The sequence below is a fragment of the Anser anser genome, assembly GCF_964211835.1.
Source record: "Anser anser genome assembly, chromosome: 10".
Lineage (NCBI taxonomy): Eukaryota > Metazoa > Chordata > Aves > Anseriformes > Anatidae > Anser > Anser anser.
This window is the reverse complement of record NC_139730.1, coordinates 3,443,443-3,466,583: the sequence shown is the minus strand read 5'-3', so window position 1 is coordinate 3,466,583 and position 23,141 is coordinate 3,443,443. Positions and strand designations below refer to the sequence as shown.

Sequence of the window (23,141 nt, the reverse complement as noted above, 5' to 3'; positions counted from 1 at the left end):
TGCTCTTAAACAGTGCCTTTGGTAACCTAGTAAAAATTGATGTTCAGGGTTTTCAGAATTTCTTTGGAGACCTGGATTTTCAATTCCTCTGCAAATTAATAAGAAGTGCATCTCACTTCAATGCTGCCTGTGTAGTCTGTGTTGTTCCCCCTTCAGAGGAGTGTCTGGCACTCTAAATTCTCTAGTAACTGTGGTTTTGTCACTGTCAAATGAATGACACTACTTCTGAAATAGGCTGAGGCCATCTGACCCTCTTGGCACCTTGGCTTTGTGTCAACTTGCAGTCAAACACTAATTTTCACCAGAAGATTCAGGGGTCTAAAAGTGAAAGGCTTTTAAAAAAATCTAATGGAACTGCCAGATGCATATAGTAACATGAACAGTGTCACTTCAAGTTGTGGCGCTGAGTGATGTTTTAAATGGTTGTTACTTACTGCTCTGGAGTTTGAAAGAGAAAGAAATGGGGAAAAAAATGAGCTATTACAATTACAAGAACTGAAGTCAGGCTGTTCCTTTGTGACAGGGTCTTCTTTTGTGCCTCTGGGGCACATGCTGACGCACAAAATAGCGTATCAGATTGTGACAGGCCTTGCCTACCTGCATAAGAAGAACATCATCTTCTGTGACCTGAAGTCAGACAACATCTTGGTGTGGTCACTGGATGTCAAGGAGCACATCAACATCAAACTCTCTGACTACGGAATCTCCCGGCAGTCGTTCCATGAAGGAGCACTTGGTGTGGAAGGCACACCAGGCTATCAAGCCCCTGAGATCAGGCCTCGGATAGTCTATGATGAGAAGGTAAATGTGGCATATCTATTGGGGCAGCCCCTGGGTGACAGGCTTTCCCACCGTGGTCTTTCTCGCTCTCCTCTCCACTCACCAAGGGAGGTTTGCCCTTTTCTCTCTGTTGCTGCCTCTAGGTTGACATGTTCTCGTATGGGATGGTTCTGTACGAGCTACTGTCTGGTCAGCGGCCTGTGCTAGGACAACACCAGCTCCAGATTGCAAAGAAGCTGTCTAAAGGGATTCGTCCTGTTCTTGGTCAGCCAGAAGAGGTGCAACTATATAGGATGCAGGCACTCATGATGGAGTGTTGGGACACTAAGCCAGAAAAGGTACGACACAACCCTCAGCACCAGTGTTCTCTGATCACGTAGCTACAGGGCTCTGGCAGGCCTCTTCACAGAGGAGAGCAGGGTTCTGTCCTGGTACAGAAGAACAGCTCAGTTGCCTATTTACCCCTCCTGCTGATTTGACCCAGAACTTGTACTAAATTAAATGAGAGTTTTATGAATGAAACAATGGCAGAGTGGTGGCCTTAGACATCTGGGGTGACACGAAGGTCCCTTGATGTCAATGGCAGTTAAGCTATTGATTTCACTTGGGCAAGACATTACCCATAATTTCTAGAAGCAGCTACAGTATCATGCTGTGAGTGTAACTACAAAGACTTCAAAAACCCCGAGATTATGAAAGGCAGTATGAGGGGATAAGAAAAGGGTTTAAAGTATGAAAAAAGGATTTTGCTGCATTATATTTCTCATTAATTAAGTTGGAATTTCAGAGCTCCTGTCCTTCAAACAAAGGTTGGCTTGACTCACAAGCAGCTAGGCTCTGTTGTGAGATTGGGTCAGCTTCCAAAGTTCTTACATCTGAAGAAATTCATGAATAAAAAGTGTAAGGGAAACATGGACCAAAGCATGGAAATACGGAAGATGTTTGGTGTCAGTGTCTGGGATACAGAGGGATGCTAAGAATGAATGAGGTGGGATTTGTAAGGAGGATTTGGTGCAGACTTGAATATGTAGCAGGAACTTTTATGAAAGAAGTGCTATTTCTTGACTCTCTAACTTTAATAATGACTATTATGATTGCTATTTCATCAGGACCTCCAGCTGCCTGTGTGATGCATGTCTTTCTCTTTTCCTTTCCCCACAGCGTCCACTGGCCATTTCTGTCGTAGGACGGATGAAAGACCCTACCTTTGCAACATTTATGTACCTGCTGTCGTGCGGGAAGCAGTCTTCCTTCTTCTGCTCCCAAGGACAGGAATACACTGTGGTGTTCTGGGATGGAAAGGAAGACACCAGGTTAGATGGCTCATATTAGTCTTTTTTTTTTTCTTTTTTCATATTATAGTAAAAATCCTTCAGTGTCTTCACTAATGCATCTGGGAGGGAGGTAAAGAAGGTGAAAGTGAATTTGGGTGAATGCCAAGGATACACTGAACACTGTTTTCCCAAACTCTTTTAATTGGGAACAGTGGTTGCTTTATAAAGGATATTTAATGAGCTTAACTCTGCTTCAGTTAATATGAGGAGAAGATTAGGGCAGTGTAATGATTCATACACACAGGATGAAGCATTTGCACATGAGAACAGACGTGTTCTGCCTTTCCTAATGAGGCCATTTAACACTAAACCTTTCCTAATTGAGACTGCAGCTCCATCTCTGTTCTGCAAAGCAATTAAGCACATGCTTAAACCCTATTGAAATCATCAGGAGTTAGCCACATGCCTGAAGCTGTGTGTGCATCCAAGTGTATACTTCCAGTAAAATGTGTGCTACACTGAATAGGCATGCGCTTTAAACGTTATTAAATTGTGACTGAGATGATGGTGTTCTGCTCAGCCACATGTGACCCATAGCTAGCTAGGTTTATTTTTATGGATGTTACGGATTTTTATAGCCCGCATTTTATTTGGAAACATTCACAAACTGATCTGAATTGTGTATTAATGTATTCATTGTTTGTAAGCATTAACCTAGTGGGAAAGGTACGGGATTTGTTCGTGAACTGTTTGCTTTGCTATTTGTGGTGCTTGGTCAGTCGCTCAGCGCAGCCAGTGTAACTATTCCTGATGTAACTGGTGAAACACATGGGACTCGCAGATGTATTTTGAATACATGGATGTTGTCCAAATATTCACAGCAATATATCTCAGTGAATCTGCTTCCTGACTGGACAATCCAATTGCTGGAGACTGCTGAATAACAAATTACTTATATATGACAGATTTCAGGATGTGTAATTGCTTGTGCCACAGTTGGTAGAACATCTGGGCTCGCAGATGTGATTGTGAATATCCAGTTGTTGTTGAAACACCCAAACCCTTCACCAAGCCCAAAACAAAAAAAAAATCCTTGTAGTTCCAAAAATATTAATTAGTCATATTTATAAATGTTTTTATCAGATTACAGCTCTTTGCTCTGCTGTGGAAGAGGCGTCGTCTTCTGTTTATGTACTAGAATAAGTAATGAAGCAAGATAATACTGAGGCAGTGGACTTGGAGAAAGAGCACATACTCTCTTGAGAATCTTAATGGGCAAGAAAGGCTCAGACCTCCCAGCTATTAATTACTGCTATTCAGCTGGAGCTAGTTGTCTCGCAGCTGAATTATAGTAACGGACCATGGAAGTGCTCCTAATCCATTTCAGTGCAAAGTCAGATAGCTGAGTTAAATCTTCACTGCAGCAATCACATATCTGCCCCCTGAGGAAGAGCTGTGGCACATCTGTATTTGTCTTCCTTTATGATGACCTTTTGGCGGGGTGGGGAGCCTTGTAGTACTGTCCACATCATGTTACGGCTTGGCTAAAAGTGCTGAGTACCATCCTGTAGCAGATTGCAGGCTGGCTGCTGGCAGTAGCAAATTATTTGCTCTTTTCAGAAACTACACGGTGGTGAATCCAGAGAAAGGAATCATAGAAGTGGAGAGGATGAGCTGCCCAGGAATGAGGCTGTGCTGCCAGCTAAAATTTCAGAATGCCCTGTGGGCTGCCACAGAGGTAAGCATGTCCTGCACTTCAGTGCCCTGCTCACGAGGAGCATCATTAGAAGAGACACAAATCAAGGGCCTATTAAACTGGTAAAGCTAAGAGTGTTTGAGACAACGGGCACCTCAGATGAGCAGCATGATTTCACATCTGCTGTTCCCTGGTGTATCATTTCTGCTGGTTGTTTAGCTGACACCTAGATCAAAATCACATCTCCCGGTGTTCAAAGCGGTCGTGGGAACCTCTGCTGCCTGAGATGAAGCTGTCCAGGTTGTAGCATATCTGTGCTGGGGGGTTTCATCTGGGAAATGTCCTTATCTGTAAGTGATAAGGGGAAACAGTGAAAGAAACCATGCCTTAAGGGTGGGGTTTTGAAAGAGGCCTGAGGGATTTGAAAGTTGGTGGGAAATGGGTACCCGAGTTTAGTATTCATCCTGGAAAACTGTGACTGAAAAGATAAGAGTGAGGGAGCATGGCTGATTTATCTCTCAGAGCCCCTGTCTGCCCATCGAAAAGGGCTGTGTTAAGTGTCAGCCAGTTCTGACACAATCATTTGACACAAAACAAATAAAAAAATAGTTGAAACACATTGAAATGTTCCTGAAGCTCAGTTTCAGAGAGAGAGGAAAAGGCCACACTTGCTGAATAAGTAATTTGTGCTGGTTAATTCACTCAGCTGTAGTATAGATACTGGAACTGAACGAGAGTATTGATCTTTCTTCCATGTAGGAAAATAAGATATTTGACATCTTCTGTCCTCACAAATTGAGGCAAAGTTCGAATATTCCTATTTTTTCCATAACAAGAAGTATAAAAAAAGTATAAATCAGAAAACTTTAAGCATTTTATTTCCACCTTTTTGATCAAAATTAAATGTGTCGATATTCCACAAACCAGCTGTTCTATTTCAGTTTAGTGGACACACAAGGTGTAAAGCACACAAGGTGTAAAGGTGTAAAGGTGTAGTCGGGGAACTATAGGCCTGTCAGTTTGACCTCAGTGCCGGGGAAGCTCATGGAGCAGATTATCTTGAGGGTCATCACGCGGCACTTGCAGGGCAAGCAGGCGATCAGGCCCAGTCAGCATGGGTTTATGAAAGGCAGGTCCTGCTTGACGAACCTGATCTCCTTCTATGACCAAGTGACGCGCTTGGTGGATGAGGGAAAGGCTGTGGACGTGGTCTACCTTGACCTCAGTAAGGCTTTTGACACCGTTCCCCACAACATTCTCCTCGAGAAACTGGCTGCTCGGGGCTTGGACTGGCGTACGCTTCGCTGGGTTAGAAACTGGCTGGATGGCCGGGCCCAGAGAGTTGTGGTGAATGGAGTCAAATCTGGTTGGAGGCCGGTCACTAGTGGTGTCCCCCAGGGCTCGGTACTGGGGCCGGTCCTCTTTAATATCTTTATTGATGATCTGGATGAGGGCGTCCAGTGCACCCTCAGTAAGTTTGCAGACGACACCAAGCTAAGTGCGTGTGTCGATCTGCTCGAGGGCAGGAAGGCTCTGCAGGAGGATCTGGATAGGCTGGAGCGATGGGCTGAGGTCAACTGCATGAAGTTCAACAAGGCCAAGTGCCGGGTCCTGCACCTGGGGCGCAACAACCCCAAGCAGAGCTACAGGCTGGGAGATGAGTGGCTGGAAAGCTGCCTGGCCGAGAAGGACCTGGGAGTATTGGTGGATAGTCGGCTGAATATGAGCCAGCAGTGTGCTCAGGTGGCCAAGAAGGCCAACGGCATCCTGGCCTGTATAAGAAGCAGTGTGGCCAGCAGGTCGAGGGAAGTGATTGTGCCCCTGTACTCGGCTCTGGTGAGGCCGCACCTCGAGTACTGTGTTCAGTTTTGGGCCCCTCGCTGCAGGAAGGACATGGACGTGCTCGAGCGAGTCCAGAGAAGGGCGACCAAGCTGGTGAGGGGTCTGGAGAACAAGTCTTACGAGGAGCGGCTGAGGGAGCTGGGCTTGTTCAGCCTGGAGAAGAGGAGGCTCAGGGGCGACCTCATCGCTCTCTACAGTTACCTGAAAGGAGGCTGTAGAGAGGTGGGGGTTGGTCTGTTCTCCCACGTGCACGGTGACAAGACGAGGGGGAATGGGCGAAAGTTGCGACAGGGGAGTTTTAGGTTGGATGTTAGGAAGTACTTCTTTACCGAAAGGGTTATTAAGCATTGGAACGGGCTGCCCAGGGAGGTGGTGGAGTCACCATCCCTGGAGGTCTTTAAAAGACGTTTAGATGTAGAGCTTAGGGATATGGTTTAGTGGAGTACTTAGTGTTAGGTCGGAGGTTGGACTCGATGATCTTGAGGTCTCTTCCAACCTAGAGAAATCTGTGAATCTGTGAATCTGTGAAAGCAGGTGTAATTCCACGTACAGTGTAATATTGGCTTTACTTGAATTGACAGATTAATGCAAAATAACACAAAACGTGTTTCAGTTGTCCTGACATGTTCTGTGCAGAGTTGTCAAGTTTTGTTATAGATGTGGTGATAAAATACCTGTAGTGGTGATTTTGGTTGCTCTTCAATAGTGCATACATCGCCCACAGCTCGTTCGGGGGAAGGCAGTACCCAGTTTCTACCCACAGACAAGGCAGACGGTCTCCAGAGAAAACAAAGAGAAAACAAAGCTTTGGATATTGAGAAACACAAATAAAAACTGTTTTTGGAACCAATTTGATCTTGTCCAGATATCAAATGTAAACAGCATGAAAGGTGATTGAAATTTATTGAATTTCATGTGCTTTTTCACAGGACCAGAAGATCTCAGTGTACGGGTTGCAAGGCATGTGTCCTCTAAAGGCTCCACAGAAAGGTTTAGACACTCCTGCTACTGTGAGCTGCTTCCTGGTAATGCCTGTTGTCAAAAAGGTAAGGAGGAACCCAGCTCTTACTTGGAAAAGGAGTGTTAGTGCCACTTGTCACTAGCCAGCATCGAAGGACTTTGCAATGTCTAGGAATGTTTTGGCAGTGGGAGGAGAAGGTTTCCAGGTCTTTGTGCCTCTGCCAGCAGAGCAAGAGACACAGGCGTGGGCATGAACCTGAGTCGGGGACCAGAGCTGGCACTTCCAAGCCTGCTGGGAAAATAGTCAAAATAGATCAAATTCCTCCACAAGGAAGTTTTCCAGCTGTGTTTCCACATCACTGCAAGACAAGGTTTAGGCCGATCAAGGAAAGTAGAGGGGACGTGAACTAATAATTAGTATAGAGATTTGTTAACTATTAACACAGGACTCTGGTATATCCTAGCTGTTGCATTCACTCTTTTCTTGGCATGTGTGCATGCTGTTGTTTGTGTGCACAGTCATCTTTAAATATTATCTAGGCCCAGCCACACTTCTTTTTCTTTTTTTTTTTTGGTTTTGAGTGAGAACACTTAGATAATAAATGCAGTCCACGAACTGCCACCTATGGGTAATAACAAAAGCTGTATACTATCTATCTGGTTCTGGAAATGATAACATCCAATTACTGGCAAGCGAAGTCTGACATTACTGCCTATTGTGGGCAAGTCTTGGGAGATGTATAAAAACTGGTTTGGGGCTAAATTACCTCCGGTTTGCCTACAGCCACCTTGAGTAAAAACATATAATTATATTCCAACATTATCGGTAGCTCTGTAGCTTTTGCAAATGCCAGTGTACTGTTAGGAGTCTAAAAGCTCAATATGGAGCAGTTCTCAGAGCAACAATGAAACTGTTTTACAGCATGTCTCCGTTCTGCATTGTTGTCCATTTCTGGCTCATTTGCTTAGACTGCTGCAGAGTGAATCCAAGGCAGATGGTTAGTGTAAGGTGTACCACTTAACTTCCAAACATGGTGTAAGTAGGACTGAAGGAGGGCATAGATCTGAAGCTGGCAGAGGGATGAATTTCACCCACCAGGAGGCTGTGTCTGTCGGCTTTCTTTGGCTCCCAAACCTGTAGCGTTTCTTCACCTTGGAGTTTCATTTCTGATGTGCAGGGCAAATTTCTTTTTCGTGCTGCCTGAGGTTTTGTCCAGGACAGTCGAAGGAGCCTTTCACTTTCAGCTTTTCCACTGTCACACAGCTTGCAAAGCCATTCCTCAGGGGTTACGAGTGGCTTTATGTCTCCTGGTTTCTATTTTCAGTTTGTGGCTTGCCTAGAAAATGTCATAAATAATGCCAGGCCCTACAATAGTAATATTGAGTCTAGACACCTCCCTTCCTCCCCCGACCCTACCCAACCTTCCAGAAATCCACATCCCTTCGGCGCACTCCTTCTCAGTTTATTGGACTTACTTTTTCCTCTCTCCTTTCTATGAATGAATTTGGCAGTGAAATAGCCAGAGCAGCAGCCGTGGGGATGTGCAGACCAGGTTGGCAAGAAACTGAACCATTTTTCAACACAGCCAGTTCTTCCCAAAAAGCAAAGTGGAAAGCTACACTTGTCAAACTTACTGTATGGCCTAGCAAGTTGTATCAAAGTTATCGCATGGTAATTATTGTCCAGTGGAGAAGAGAATTGCTCACATTTCCCTGGGAAGAAAGACTTTAGCTGATGAGATGTGAGGTAACTTGCAGTCAGAGAATTGCCGAGGGATGTTGCTGGGAAGGGGAATTCTTTATGACTGCCTTGGGAAGGCTGATCCAAAAGAAACAGTTTCCAAAACTTGGTTTCTCATCCAAAGGAAGCATCATGGAAATTTAAAAGCAGCAGAGAGGGGCCCAGAATCCAAAACTCACCCGCCAAGGAAAAGTCTTGTACAATTTAAGCTTTTTTGTTGCATGGTTTCTGTCACCAGTATCATCGTTTCTGACAAAAAAATAAAGTTTTCAGTGCAATCCCTTTCAGAAAAACAAGCAAGCACACAAACAGGTTAAAAAGAACGAAACGACGCTTTCTAAACTGTTTTGCAGCACTCTTACAAAGCAATGCTGAAGGAGAGAGAGATCTGAATGGGTGCGAGTCTCTGGCCTCCTGCAGAAACCTGGAGCACACGAAAACAAAAGCTGCATTTAAAGGCTGCGGCCTGCCGCGGCCTTCGGTGCCAGCAGTGCCAGACCCCGCGGGGAAGGAGGGAGGAGGTGACCGAGGCCATGGTGCTGGGGGCTGCTTTTTTTTTTTTTATTTTAACCTGCTCACTGCGGCCATCCCAGCTGCTCTGAGCCTTGCACTGTCCTCGGCTCTGAGGACAGGACGTCTGGAGCCAGCTCATCCTCTGTGCTGCCCGTCACATACCGTCACAGCCCTGCTCGGAGGCCTGCCTTGCTGGCACAGCGGGGCTTCTGGCAAGACGGAGACTTCAAATGCAGTTTTGTTGCTGCGTGTTTTTCTTGGCTCCTCGTGGGGCTCGAATGTTGAAAATGAATTCTGAGAAAGTTACTTAAGGTTTCTGGAGCCTGCCGCCCTGCCTGCATTTGGTCGCTGTTGTAATACCCCGATGGGGAGAGCTTTTGCCTCGCTGCCCTGCCGCACCAGCACCTAATGAAGTTTGGTGAGTCCGTAGCACCCACGGGTGGGTGGCCTTTGCGGTGCTCTTCTGTGAAATGTGTCACCTCCTTGTCCTCGTCAGGCAAGCGATGGCGGGTAGAGGGCATTTCTCAGGATTTTGAGCTTTTATTCCCCCTTTCCTAAACAAAGAGATGGTAATAGTGGATTAAAAAATCCTGACAGCCGAGTCTATGAGTTATAAGTGCCCCAAAGCATAAAACATCTTTCAGATTTGCTTCCACCGTAGTCTAGACAGGCTAAAATTTGGCATGGTTGGTATAATCAGCAAAGCTCAGTGGGTATAACTGGTGCAGCTCTGCCCGGTTGCGGTGTTGATTTCTCAGTGCAGGGGGGCTTTGGCCTATCAAATCCAGAAGGGAATCGTGATTGTTTTACACGAGCTGACGCTAATCAAGGAAATAAAATTTTTTTGAAGACTGTGCTTGGATAATTCAGCATTTTCAAAGCAAGTGAGACAAAATTATAGAGAACTCTGAAGACTAACAGTGTTCTGTGTCACACGAGGAGCAGTCCAGGTCGACGAACCCACAGTATGTTCAGGCGAGCCAGCGTAAGCACTTCAAGCAGCATAGCCACAGCATCTCGGAACTCCTCACCCTCTTACAGTGCGCCTGATAATGAAACTCGGCAACAATTTTCTCGTCATTAAAACAATGAAATTCAACCTTTTAATTTCACATGTTCCCATTTCAATTTAAATTTTCCTTTTTTAGTAAGAAATACTCGCTATGCAGGGTCCTTTGGACTGAAAAGTTGGACCATTTCCACCAGAGAAATGTGGGCTGTTGTGCTTTGTTTTGTTCTGGTTTAAATAATCAAACTCCTTTCCAAAGGAAAAAAAAAAAAATCCAAAGCCCAGCTTGTGCAAAGCACTGTGCCATGTTCCAACCTATTGATGCAACCTCCTGGCATATCCAGGAGCCTTCACACCAGATCCACATGGCAGCAGGGCCGTGGCACCGAGCACTGCAGGCCACTTGGGTTTCTTTTAATTAGTTGTTAGAGAATTGGGACTGGACTGAGTTGAAGTCCAAGTCCCATTTCACAACTTTCCACTTGCTTCTCTAGTTTTTCCCATTACAGGGAAGTTCTGCCGTGATTTGGATTAGTCATATGGGCTCAGCACACCGATGGCTTTACTCACACTTCGTATGCAGATAGTGTGGTTTACTCCAAGGCTCTTAACGAGCCTTGCAAACAGTGTTATCAATTAAACTAATACTTATCCCTATTCTATCTGCCCCTCGATATCTGAGAGCAACTCAAGATGCTGATTTTGGCCCCTGCGGACCTAAGCAGCCTGGGAGCTATTTTACGGGGCTGGCACAGCCAAGATCCCTGGAAGGGCACAAGCTTTCCCTTGATTTTTGAGCAGCGAGGGATGACGCCAGGTCCCCGTCCCACCTCGCAGAGGCAGGCAGCATTGCTGGAGCCCCGGGCATGCCAGGAGGCAGAGCTTTCTGCCACGACGGGGCCGTGGAGGGGTGAGGCTGTGTCGGGTCAGCTGGCAGCGCTGCGTCGTTCGGTTCTGTTCGCTTTGGTTTGTATCAGCGAAAAAGCCCTGGGCAAAGAGGCTTTTCTTAGAAGTTATTGCTCCCTGGGGAGGAAATAAAGGCCTTTGAGGTAGGCATTGTTTTATCTGCTGCACAGATGGGGAGTTTCTGGTACGGACCCAAGGTCATGGGGAGTTAATTCCCAAGAGAGCCATTTCCCTGTCTGTTTAACAGCCCCTTGCACTGCTGCGGGGAGCTGGAGCTGCGGTGGCCTTCTCGCCAGCCACCGTTCACAGGGCACAGCATACCGGAGCTCAGTGCTGGCCTCAGCTCCTGCAGCGAACACATCTGTTGTCGGGGGCAGGTTTTTAGCTAGCTGCAGAATTGCTCGCAGCACTCAGCAGCCGCTTTGCTGAGCTGCTGCTTCTGTGCCCTCCGCTGGGATGGCCGCGAGCTGCCGGGGCTCCCAGGCTGAGAGCACATCCCTGGGAGGAGCGGAGCTGTCGGGGCAGCAGACATCAGATGCAGTCACTCCGTACTCTCGTTGCGTTGTCTCCCTCTCTTTCCATTTCCTCCCGCATTTCTTCCATTCCTCTCCTACCTAGCCTGATAGCAATAGCTTCACTGTGCTTTAGTCCTTTCTGGATGTGGGCCGGGTTCCTACAGCTGGATTCCTTGGGATCGTGATGGCTGTCTCTGAACGTGTTCCAGCTTGAATTTGTTAACCTTCGGGGCTGGCTGCCAGGCCTGTCTATCCTCCCTTGCCAATAAAGAGAGAGGTAATACTGGGTGAGAGGAGTATGGCTCTGCAGCAGCTTCCATGTAATGACTTCTTTTTGTGTTGCTGTTATCGCTGAGTGATTTGGGGTGAGTTACTCGTGTACTCATAGGGTTGTGAGAGGCAGCCAGAGCCTCTGGGATTGAAAGGTTTTGTGTTGGAAGGAGGTAAAGAATCCAGAGAGACAATCTGCCGGCTCTTTCTTGCAGAACTCGTACGTGGTGCTGGCCGGCTTGTCGGATGGCCTCGTAGCAGTGTTTTCGGTAGCCCAGGGCATCCCAGCAGACACCTGCTCCTACCTGTGCTCCCACACGGCGAACAGGTCCAAGTTCAACATCTCCGACGACGACCCCCGGCAGAACCCCTACCCCGTGAAGGCCATGGAGATCACCAACAGCGGGACGGAGGTCTGGTACAGCAACGGCCCCGGCATCCTCATCATAGACTGCTCCTCCATGGAGATCAGCAGGAGGCTGGAGCCCTTCAGCCCGCCGTCGGTGATCACGTCCATCGCCTGCAACTCCGAGTGCCACGGGGAGGAGGTGGTTTGGTGCCTGGACGATAAGAGCAACTTCCTGGTCATGTACCACGTTACCACCTACCAGCTCTGCGCCCGCTACTTCTGCGGAGACTGCAGCCCCCTCCGAGACATGTTCACGATCCAGCAGCCTTCCGCCGTCATCCCAGCCACTGCACCCATACACCCCAAAGCCCTGGAGGGTAACTCGCTGGCGGACATGAGCATTATCTACAGCCCGGAGGTTGGCACCCAGATTTTAAACCACCAGGACTCGCTCACAGACTATTGCTCCATGTCTTCCTACTCCTCCTCGCCTCCTACCAGGCTCACCCGGTGCCCCTCCAGCCTGCCCAGCTCACCCACGAGCTCCTCCAGCGCACCGCTCTCCACGGATTTTGAGGAGCCTGACAAATTTCATGAACTGAAGCCTTCCCCAGATCACGATGCTATGCCTGCAGGCGACGACGCACAGCATCTTCAAGCTGTCAAGGTTCTTGCAGTGAAAGACCTCATATGGATCCCCAGGTAAGTGGGTCGCTTACCAGAGCAACTTGATCCAAATCCCTCCTGGGCCGAGGGATGAGAGATGAGCTCCAGCTGATTCGGGAACTTTGGCATGCCCAGTGCGATTCACCTGCCCGGAAAATCAAGGTACCACTGAGAAATTACATTCCCAGTACTACGGTACATCATTTTTTTAACTCCTTTTTAAAGAATTCTGGTGTTGGGCAGAAATGGTCACATCTAATGTCTCGTGAGACTGATTTCAGCAGAATGGAAAAGTGGGTGGTGAGACTTGACACCCCGTTTCCCTGGCTACTGAGGAAACAAAGAGCAGCAGGCAGCTTCCTCGCTCAGACGCAGCTCTGGCAGGTCCCGTTGCCTCCTGTTGAGCTGATCGAAATCACCAGAAATGCGATTTTGCCAGTCACAGGGGCTCTCGTTCTGGTAGATTTGGGATCACACTCGGTCACATCGCAGCGCCCCCTTTCCTAAAGAAGTCCATATAGCTACGGGAGGGGTTGTGGCAGAGGATGGACATCTAACATGGGTTTTCCTTGGCTGCCAGCGGTCCCCACTGCAGCGTATGAGTACAATCTCCTTGTTTCTCTTCCAGGAGAGGAGGGGATATCATCGTGATCGGACTGGAGAAGGAATCCGGCACCCAGCGGGGCAGAGTGATTGCTGTGCTGAAGGCTGGGGAACTGGCTCCCTACGGGTGAGGCTGGCTGGGGCGGTGCCTTTCACACCGGTTTCCAGGGGCACGAGGGGACCGAGGGTGGCAGAGGGTGGCTCTGCAGGCTCCAGGGGCTCTCGGGAGCTTCCTTTCTCCTTCCAGCACCATCTGAAAAGCCACGGGCTGGAGCGCTCCGAAAGCCACGGACGCCAAGCACCCCGTGAGGTGACAGGCAGCGCCGCGTTGCACAACGCCATCGGTGTCGGTCTGATCCTGCCCGGTGCTGGCTCCCGGCGCTCGGAGGGCACCGGCACCTGGCAGGAGATGGCTGGAGCTTGGCAGGCCCGGGCCCTGCGTCAAGAACAAGCAGCGTATTTATGCAGAGTGCAGCGCCTGTCTGTGGCTTCATTCACGTGGGTCAGGTTGAAGTCCTGGCTCTAAATGAGCACCTTTGTGCTGCCGGCAGGGCCGGGCTGGGGGAAGGCCCCCGGAGCGCAGGGGGGAGCAGTTACATACATTCATCTAAAATGTTTCATGCAGCAAGCAAGAGTCCAAGTAAATAAATAGCTGCTGGAGAGATGGGAGTGTTCCTGCTGATCACTTAAATACCGGGCTAGGATTGTACTATTTATGTCCAAACAAATGGAGGTTAAGCAGTGCTAAGGATTATAAATGACCATTTATTACCGCTGGGTAAACACAGCGTGAGATCAAAGCGCTCCTGCCATTCCCTCTGCTCGTTAATTGAGTGTCTCTATCGGTTAGCCGAGAGTCAGGTATCGGTGACTGTTAGCTCCAATTTTTTTTTTTTTTTTAACTTCGCCCAGTTCGTGGAAAGAAATAGGGGAAAAAATGAAGTGTGGAGTCCGGGCAAGGTGTCCCGGCCGTCGCAGGCTCGCGGGTGCTGGCCGGGTCGGGCACGCAGCCCGCTGAGTCACCCACAGCACCGGCAGGACGAACGCAGGATCCTGCCTGCCTCCTCCGAGCCCGTTACTCACTTGGGCGTGGGGAGTTTTACTGGCGACCCAGAGCCAGCTCCAGGCCCTGCGTGGAGGGGGACGGGAAGGGAGATGGCTTTTTAGGGCAGCTTGTGATAAAAAACCAGCTGCCAAGGATGCCACACAGCCCTCGTGGCCAGCGCTCCCCACCGAGGTCTGGGGGCTTTTCTGGGGGGTGTTTTGGGGCTGGTCTTCCCCCATCTGCTATTGGAGTGGTGGAAAGAGCCCAGCTAGGGATGGACTCCTGTCCTTTGAACCCTGCGAGGCCACAAGTACACCTTCTGCCTGGCCAGCTCCTTCTGGGCTGTCTGCAGGGCCGGCTTCAGTCCCCACTGCTTGATCAGGAGACGCACTAGGAGGCTGTGAAGGGAAGGACCCCCACAAGCGATGCTGTCACGTAGCACTCCGTGTACACGAACCGTACAGGTCCCTGTGCTGCTGTCGTAGCCGCGCCTGCTGCTCCGGACTTGGGGCTCGTACCCCGAGCTGGCAGAGGTGGGCTCCGTCCCGGTTCCACGTGGCCTTTCGGGCCCCAGAAGCTCTTGGCAGCCTTTAGCTGTGGCACAATGCAGGCTACTTTGCAAATACCCAGCTGGCAGCAGGAAGGAGTCTGTGGATTTAGCAAATCAGGAGATTACCAGCAACTTCAAAATGCCGTGGCAGACTTAAGCACCTGTCTTCCTCTGCAGGCACCTGAATCCCTTTCAAAATCTCGTGTCGCCAAACTGCTTGCTTTTGCCGTGCCGCAGTTTCTGATTCCTCTCCTTGCTGTGCTCTCCTTTCTCAAGGGTTTGCAGCTTATAAAAGGAGATTCGCTGGCTGGAAAGGGAAGCTCGTGAGCCAGTGCCTCCCAGATTAAGGGTATGCTGCCTTAGCAGAGCTCCTGCGCTGATGCCACTCTCTGCTCTTGGTTCCCCAGGACGCTGGTGGATGCTGCCCTCATAGCGAAGGACACCGTCGTGTGCTGCTTCGAGAACGAGAACACGGAGTGGTGCCTGGCTGTCTGGCGGGGCTGGAGCGCCAGAGATTTCAACGTTTTCTACCAGGCCTACGAAGAGCTGGGAAGGCTCGAAACCTGCATGCGAAAACGGAGGTAGTGCTTGTGGCAAGGGACCCAAGGGCCAAGGAAGGATGGACGCCTCCTGCTCTGGGCACAGCTGGACTCCAGGGCACGGCCCCGCGCAGGGAGGGGACGAGAGGGGTGCGGGGAGCGTGCCTCTGTTTTGCTGCTAATGAGCTCTGCGGGGTTTCAGCGGCTGGAGCCCCGTTGGGGATTTTGGAGACTGACAGCCCCGGCGTGAGGCCGGGCCGTGGGCACTCCGCACGTCCGCCTGCCACACGCTCCCCTGCGAGCAGGAGGTGGCGGTGGCTGCAGTTCTGCTCATGCCCTTTATTCTGAGTTTCCTTCTCCCTGTTTTAAATTCCCTCCTCCCCCTCGGCATGCCCTGGCTGCTGCTGCTGCTGCTTTTTTTTACGGTGTGTGTCGTCAGCCAGGAGAGCTCCATTTACTACAGCGGGCCCTGTCCTGGGAGCCCGAGCACGTTGCAGTGCCCCACCGCCTGCTGGCTGGCACTGCGGGCTGTAACTCGCCCTGCTCCTCGGAGCTGTGCCCGCTGCCAGCCCTCTGCTGCGGGGCTGCTGCCCGCAGCCCTGCACGTTTCTCAGAGGCTGCTTCAGGTGGAGCTGTGCAGGGACATCCAGGTGCAGGAACCAGCGATACGCTTTGGCTGGCCGGTGCATTTCTGGTTCCTCCAAGCTATTACGGTGTAGTGTTACTGTGAGAGATCCTAAAATTAATCTCTCAGCCACTAATGTTGCACAATCTCGGTAAGTGAGCTATTTAATTGCACTGTTGCAAAGTCAATTGTAAGATAGAGCTGATACAAAGCAAAGCCACTCGGTTTGACAGATGCTTCCTGATGTGTCAAGAAGGGAGCCCTGTGAGCAGGAGAGCTTACAAGCTGTCTTTGTTCTGCTCCTCTTTCTCTCGGTAAATGCACTCTGGAGTATCAGGAACACAATAAGCTTAATTTGCCTGTGTATCTGTTCGGCTTCCGCTCACTGCAGCTTTTATTTTATCTTCATTAGCGGCCTAGGATGGTGCGTTGGCTCTGAACACAACTGCACTTCGTTACCCCAGGCTTGTACAGCAGTGCAAAAAGTGAGCCTGGCCAAGCGCCCTGTAAAAAGGTGTACAGTTTGGATTTTGGACCTTTTTTTTTTTTTTTTCCTATCCCAAGAAACTTGTGTGAGCATCGGCAAGGCTGGCCAAGGCCGAGCGGGCAGGTTAACCGTCTGGTTCACATTTCTGTTGCAGGCTGCTAAAATATCCTTCTTCGGAAACAAAGTGTATCTTAAAATAAACAGATTCCTCCCCCCGGCGGCGCTGCGTTGGTGGCACTCCTTATTAACAACCCCCGCCTGCATCAGCTGCGGCGCGTTGGGGGTTTGCAGCAGCTGATGAAAATGCATCTCCTGGTGAGCACCACGGGGGGGACACGGGATTTATCCTTTATCAGTCAGTCTCCTGGCGCAGCCTTACCTGTCTCCGTCCCTCCAGGGGCTGGTGAAGCCCCAGGCCCTGTGCTGTCCCGTGCGGAGGGAGGAGATGGCTCAGCCCTGCCCCAGCAGTTGCATGAGCAATCCCTGAAGCCCCCCCGGGGGCTGTAAAACAGCTTGTACTTTCATCGAGTCTTCCGTGTGTTCTTTGAGAGAACAATGTCTGGAAGAACAACAGTGGATCCTTATCGTCCCTCTCACCCCGAAACATCCCGGGCACTGCTTCAGGCACCGCTTCCTAGGCCGGGGGCTTGCACCGACGCCCCCAGGAGTCAGCCCAAGCCTCGCCGTCACCTGCGGTGGGCACGGGCCGGGCCCCGGCACAAAGCCGCCTTTGTTCTGCTCCCGCAGCCGAGCTCCCGGGCTGTTATTAAACGCCCGCCCGCCCCCAGACACATCATAAAGTCACTGCTCTGAAAATCCTGCTGCCGGGAAAGGACGGTCTGCAGCGGGTCAGGATAGTTGGCCGGGAAGGGAGAGGGGCCGGGGGGGCTGTGCTGGGGGACGGAGCTGCTGCGGGGCTGGGAGCGAGCGCGTGGCACCGGGCAGAGACCTGCTGGGACGCGGGGTCTGAGACCACGAGCCCAAAGAGCTTCCAACGGGGGAGTCAGGACAGAATCCCCATCAAACCCAGAACCGTGTTAGTGCAAGGCCCCATTACGTAGGCAATGCATGTGTCATGGGAGTCCTGGGGACAGGAGGAAAAATGAACAAAAAAATAATCCCAAATCTACCAGTTCAAACAGTTTGGGAGACTTCAATGCTCGTTCCTGACCCAGCAAAACCTTGCTCTGCTCCTGGCGGGATGGGTGAGCGGCAGCACCCATTGCCCTGCCTTGTCTGGGGAGAGAGAAAAGGGCTCAAAGGCAGGAAACACCCCAAAGCCCAGGAGCAGGGGGCTGCCCGAGCCCCAGGCACCAGCACGAGGACTCTCCTCGAGGCCACACGGGCTGGGAGCTGCTGCGATTAACACCCAGCTCCCTGTGCTTGCCTCGGGACAGCTGACTGAATCGCAGTCCTTGCAATTTTATTCCAGCTTCTAAAACCGGGGCTGAGCAGAGGCCTGGAAGGGGCTGGGAGGTGACCGAGGGCAGACGAAGCATCCGTGCCCCGTGGTTCTGGCAGCTCCCGGTTCCCCCAGCCCATCCAGCAGCAGCACCCACACCAAAGGGGCTCAGCACGAGGAATCGGCTGCTCTCAAATGGGATTAATGGCCACGGAGGGAGGGAGGGGAGTGTTAGGCCATTAATTACTTGCTAACGAAGCAGGGAGCGCTCCCTGCTCGGTGCTGAGCTGCTCCTGCCCCCTCTTGTAGCAGGTTGCTGCTGGGCAGGAGCGAATCCCGCTGCGCTCTTCCAGCGCTGCCCCATGGCTGTGGGGCTGGGCGCTCCCCGCGGGCAGGGGCAGCGCGTTTTGCTTTGCATGCTGCTGCCCAAAGGCCAAAGGAAATTGGTTTTCTTTAAGCAAATGTTAAAAGGACAGGAAATAGGGTGGCTATTTCAGGCTGCCAGCGTGTCCTCGGCTCACCCTGGGGCATGGGGACGGGGACGGGGATGGGGGCACAGTGTGGGGTTTAGGGGCACCGTGTCCCCGGGCTGGGATTTGCTGTGGGCAGCGGGTGTCTGATGCTTTGCCGGGGCAGGTGGTTCATCTTCCTCGCTGCGTTGCAGCGCCTAGAGAAATGTCACTGAGATTTAAAAACATGTAAGAGCGGCACCTTCAGCAGCTTCCTCTCGGTCCCAGCCCGATCGGGTGTCACTGGACGCCACCTCCTGCATGAGATGAGCCCTTCCTGGATTTTTATTCCCCATCGCTTCGGTGCTGCACGTTTCCAGCACGCGTCCCTGTCCCCGTGACACGGCCCCGCAGCTGTCCCCAGCACCTGGGGCACTCCTGTCCCAGCACCAGGGGAGCACAGGACACAGCTGAGGCTTTGGGGTGGTGAAGGCAGACGGGAATCGCTGGGTGCTTCACCAGGCCCCGCTGGGCGCAATCCCCGTGGCTCCGAGCGCTGCAGCCACCCCAAAGACCCAGCCCCAAAACCTCTCCACGGCACGGACAGGGAACCTCGCAGCGGGGCCATGCTCCCTGCCACCCCCAGACCTCCCGGCACGGCCACAGGGCCCCATTCATCGCGGCCCCGCTGGGCCCTACAAGGGAACTTTATGGGGCCAGCGCTGCTGAATGCAGCATTAAGGCGCCCGCGCCGCGTCCTGCAGGGCCCCCGCTGCCGGGCCCGCTCTGTAGGAAAAATATGAGCCGGCGAAGGCTCCTCCGCACAATTCGGTCCTGTTTTATTTCTTAGTTCTTCAGCTTGACAATAGGGTCTTTTACGCAGCGCTTTCACGGGGCGGGAAGCCCCCTGCCAGCCGCCGGCCGCGGGGTCCCGGGGCAGCCATGGGGGGGGGGGTCCCAGCACCCCTGGGGTCTTGTAACGGGGGCGGCGGAGGTGCAGGGGGCTGCTGGTTTCCGCACCATTAAGCACTTCTGAGCTTCTTCCGGCCCTAATAAATGCTCCCTGGGGAGCCGTCACTCTGACCCCTGGGGACTGGGGTTTCCGAGGGGTTTGGGTGGCACCGCGGGGACGGGGCTGCCAGGGCTGCTCCACACCCCAAATCCCCAGCCTGGGGGGCCGAGGAGCTGTTACAAACCCGGGAACTTTTCAGCTGTGTCGAGTTTCCCAAACAACAAACAACTCACGATTCCCTTTGTGCGAACAACACCCCGCGCTTTGCTTATTTCCTGGGAGACGGCGGCGGCGCCCGGCTCAGCTCCGCGCACACTGCCCGCAAACAGCAGCGGCTGGAAACGCTGCCGGGCCCTGCCAGAACCGGCCCAGGGATGCTCGGAGAAAAAGCAATTAAAACAATTCAATTAAAAAAAAACAACAAAGTCCCTTCCACTTAGACTCCCAGACCTGTCTGCGTTTTGACAGGCATTACCTTGGCCGCGTCTCAAGGTGGGGAGCTGGCTGGGAAGCAGGCGGGGAGGGCAGTGATCCCGGCAGTGCCCCGCTGCTTTGCCTCTTTTAATTTTTTTCCTATTATTTTGGGGGAGAAGCCAGGGTTGGGGGGGGGCCAGGCACAGGACCGTGGTGCTTGCTCTGAAGAGCAGAAATGAAGGAAAGCATCGGCTTGTGGAGACAGACGCCATCGGCCATGTCCCCGGGTTTGCAGCCATGGAGATGGGTTGGAGATGAGGAGGGGAATGGTGACGGGATGGGGTTGGGGAAGGAGAAGGGGATTGGGGTGGGGACGGGAAGAGGAAAGGATGAGGAAAGGGTGGAGAAGGGAATGGGAAGGAGACAGGAGATAGGTTTGGGGTGGGGAAAGGGATGAGGATGAGGATGGGGAAGGAGCCAGGGATAGGGACAGGGATAGGGATAGGGATAGGGATAGGGATTAGGGATAGGGATAGGGATTAGGGATAGGGATAGGGATAGGGATAGGTGCCCCGGGGCCCACCTTTCGTTTCAGAAGCACCTGAAACACTGCCCGGGGAGCCAGCGCCAGCAGAGCAAACAGCACCCATCTTCCCCATGTCACAGCCTGTTTGCTCTGGGCATTTGTTTTAGCACGCAATCACTCAAGTGGCTTTTAACTGTGCCCTTTGTAGGAGCCCTATCATTGAAAAGTCAACAAAGCAGAAAGGTGTGGGTTTTGTGGGTTTTTCCTTTTTGTCTTCCCTTTCTAAAGGAACAAAGAGGCGGCGAGCAGCAAAGCAGGAGCCGGCCCCGCGCCCAGCAAAGCTCCCCTGCACCGGGGACCCCCGCTTCCAGCCCGCTGGAAACCTTGGAGCCTATTCAGGTCAATTAAAGTCGAGGTTTTTATTGAATTAAAGTGTGAAAGCAAATACAGCCAGCCCGGTATTCAGTCTGTTATTTTTTTTTATGTTAATTTGATTTTTTTTTTAAATTTTTTTTTCCCTCCCTGCTCATAAACGTGATTTGCAGCCCGGTGGATTTCTGCCCTGGCAGCGCCGCTCCCCCCAAGAAGCGGCTTTGGGGGCGCCTGCACCTGGGAAACGTCGGCAGCAGCTTGGAAGAGGGCAGAGAAGCTCCTGGGGCAGCAGTGCCAAGGGGCAGGACACGGGGGGAAGCCCATGGGCTGAGTCTGCAACGCAGCTCAAATGCGCCCAGGCCAAGGGAGCTGACATCCCCAAGCCTTCCCCATGTCCCACGGAGAAAAAAGCCTTTGAGTGCAATACGAACAAGAAGAAAGTGAATTTGCTCCAGCCAGAGCAATAACTCATGCTCCCAGAGCAGTAGAGATTACAGAGCTGGGCACAAAAACATTTGCTTAAAGCAGGGCCCAGCAACCTGATCCCCAAGCAAAGGGCTCGGGGGACCCGGCAGCATCTGCCCGGGCGAACAGAAACCTGCTCGCGCGGCTTGCACGGCCTCTGAAGGACGTCTTCCAAAAAAAAAAAAAACACTCTCGAGTGAGGCTGGCTGTGCAAGTGGAATATTTTTAGCAAGTATTCATGCAAAACGGCTTAGTCTAATGATTTGCAGCGTAAAGTTAGCCCTTCACCAAAAACTCCAGACTAAGCAGATTCGGGGTTGGGACTTTCTTGCTGATGTTGCTGGAAGGCGCCGTATGGCCAGGTCCAGGGAACTCGCTTGGAGGCCAAAGCTGGTAACTCATTTTCAGGGCAATAAAAACCCGCTGTGCCTGAAGGACCAAAACTTGAAATCCTTCCACAGACCGTGACTCTGCAAAGCTGCACACAAATATTTAACCTGCAAAGAGGCGCTCAGAGCGCTGCGGCCACCGAAGCGCCGTGCCGCCGTTCCCCATCCTGCTGTCTCTCGTTCCCCATCCCCTCTTTGCACACCATTTATCCTTGAGCAAGGGCAGAAGCTGCTGAGAGGGGAGCGCTTTTAGAAAAGGGTGGCAGTAAATCCAGCTCCTCCCTGAAGGGTCAGGTCTGATTTAACTCCTGTGTGTGATGCACGAAGCCCAGTGCAGCCTCGATGACGCCCCCAGGCCGAGGCTCACCACAGATTTTGGCCAGGCCGCCCTCGCCACCCTGCACCATGGTTAAGCACACGGGGAGAACAAGGGAAAGAAGTGCCTTGCGTATTTTTAACAGTTTTAATGCACAAGAGAAGCAGCTGAGCAAATTGCTCTCAGTCACTGAGTTGTTTCAGACTGGTGTCCTCACACCCTGAGGTTCTGAACAGGCTACAGGCAAATGCTCCTGGTGTCTCCGCTGCTAATTCACTGTTCAGAAATCAGAAAGCTTCTCCCTGAACCGAACAAATGAAGCAAACTGCAAGGGCAATGTCCCAGCTCCAAAAGTAATTTCCGTCGAAGGCTGGGTTAGCACCTGAGAGCCAATGGCTTCCACCTGCACAACCTCCTTAACACTCGGGCAGCAAATAGAGTTTATTTTAGCATAAAATGTTGTTTTATAAGGTTAGACTTTATCATAGATGGTTATAATTTAAAAGTGAATGTTAAAATGGATTACTTTGAAGCTGCAAGTCCATAAAATATGTGCTCAATTAAGATGCGGGCCCCAAGAGCTGACTCCGAGCTTGGTGCACAACTCGCGTTCACTCCTTGAGCTTGGCTGGGAGCTGGACCAGAACTGCAGCAACTGAAAAAAAAAAACACTGGACGGGTGCTTTTCATTAAATGACTTTTTTCCATTTAAATGCATTCTGCTTTTACCAGCTGTTATGGGCTAAAAAAGTCCTGCATAATCATAAACTTTAATAAATACGCTGTAAGTATAGGGCTTTTTTTCCCCCATCCTCTGGTGCAGTTCTTTAGGGTTCATATTCTTCAAACTCTGTTCTGCAGCCACAAATACAAGTTGTTTTTTTCCCCCCTTCCCTATTGCAAAGAAACATTTCTGCAATCCCTCAGACTCTTGCTTTGGGACTTTTTATTTTTCACATTAAAAAGCCCCACACCGATATTGAACACCCGTGATAAAGGCGGCAGGGCTATTAAAAATAAGTACTCAACACTTCTCACAATTATTTTTACTGTGTCTTAAATACACAAAACGCGACTCAGTTGTTCAGCCTTGTCACTTCAGATGTGTCGTGACGGATGTTTTCAGATGTCTGTGTTAGCAGCGGGAGCACTTTTAATCTCTCCCCAGGGACAAGCCCAAAGCCCCCATTAAACCCAACCAGGAGCACCCGGGGACCTGCCCCGAAGGCTGCTCTCCCTCTCCCCCAGCTCGGCGAGGTGGCACGAGGCTCCTTCCAGGTCGAAACACAGCAGAGAGGTCAAAACCCTTTGGAAGAGAGGGGCTGGGGTTTGCCAGGCTTTACCTCCCCGGGCCAATTCACCTTCACAGCTGCGCCCACGCTGCGTCACGGGCACGGACGGCGGCAGACGACATGAGGAGCTCCGA

At 51.4% G+C, this 23,141-nt stretch overlaps 1 protein-coding gene across 7 annotated transcripts in view; it reads left to right on the top strand.

The window, feature by feature from the left end:
- LRRK1 (leucine rich repeat kinase 1) overlaps nucleotides 1–16,587 on the top strand; it is an 86,455-nt gene extending 69,868 nt beyond the window's left edge. For 6 of the 7 annotated variants that reach the window (XM_083849733.1, XM_083849734.1, XM_083849737.1 and 3 more), the window contains 8 exons: nucleotides 524–801; nucleotides 924–1,118; nucleotides 1,942–2,093; nucleotides 3,675–3,792; nucleotides 6,522–6,638; nucleotides 11,722–12,557; nucleotides 13,150–13,251; nucleotides 15,127–16,587. In XM_083849733.1, coding sequence (XP_083705859.1) covers nucleotides 524–801; nucleotides 924–1,118; nucleotides 1,942–2,093; nucleotides 3,675–3,792; nucleotides 6,522–6,638; nucleotides 11,722–12,557; nucleotides 13,150–13,251; nucleotides 15,127–15,304 — 1,976 coding nt within the window. In that variant the 3' untranslated portion in view covers nucleotides 15,305–16,587. The other variant, XM_083849739.1, reaches the window with a different exon arrangement.
- Nucleotides 16,588–23,141: the final 6,554 nt, after the last annotated feature.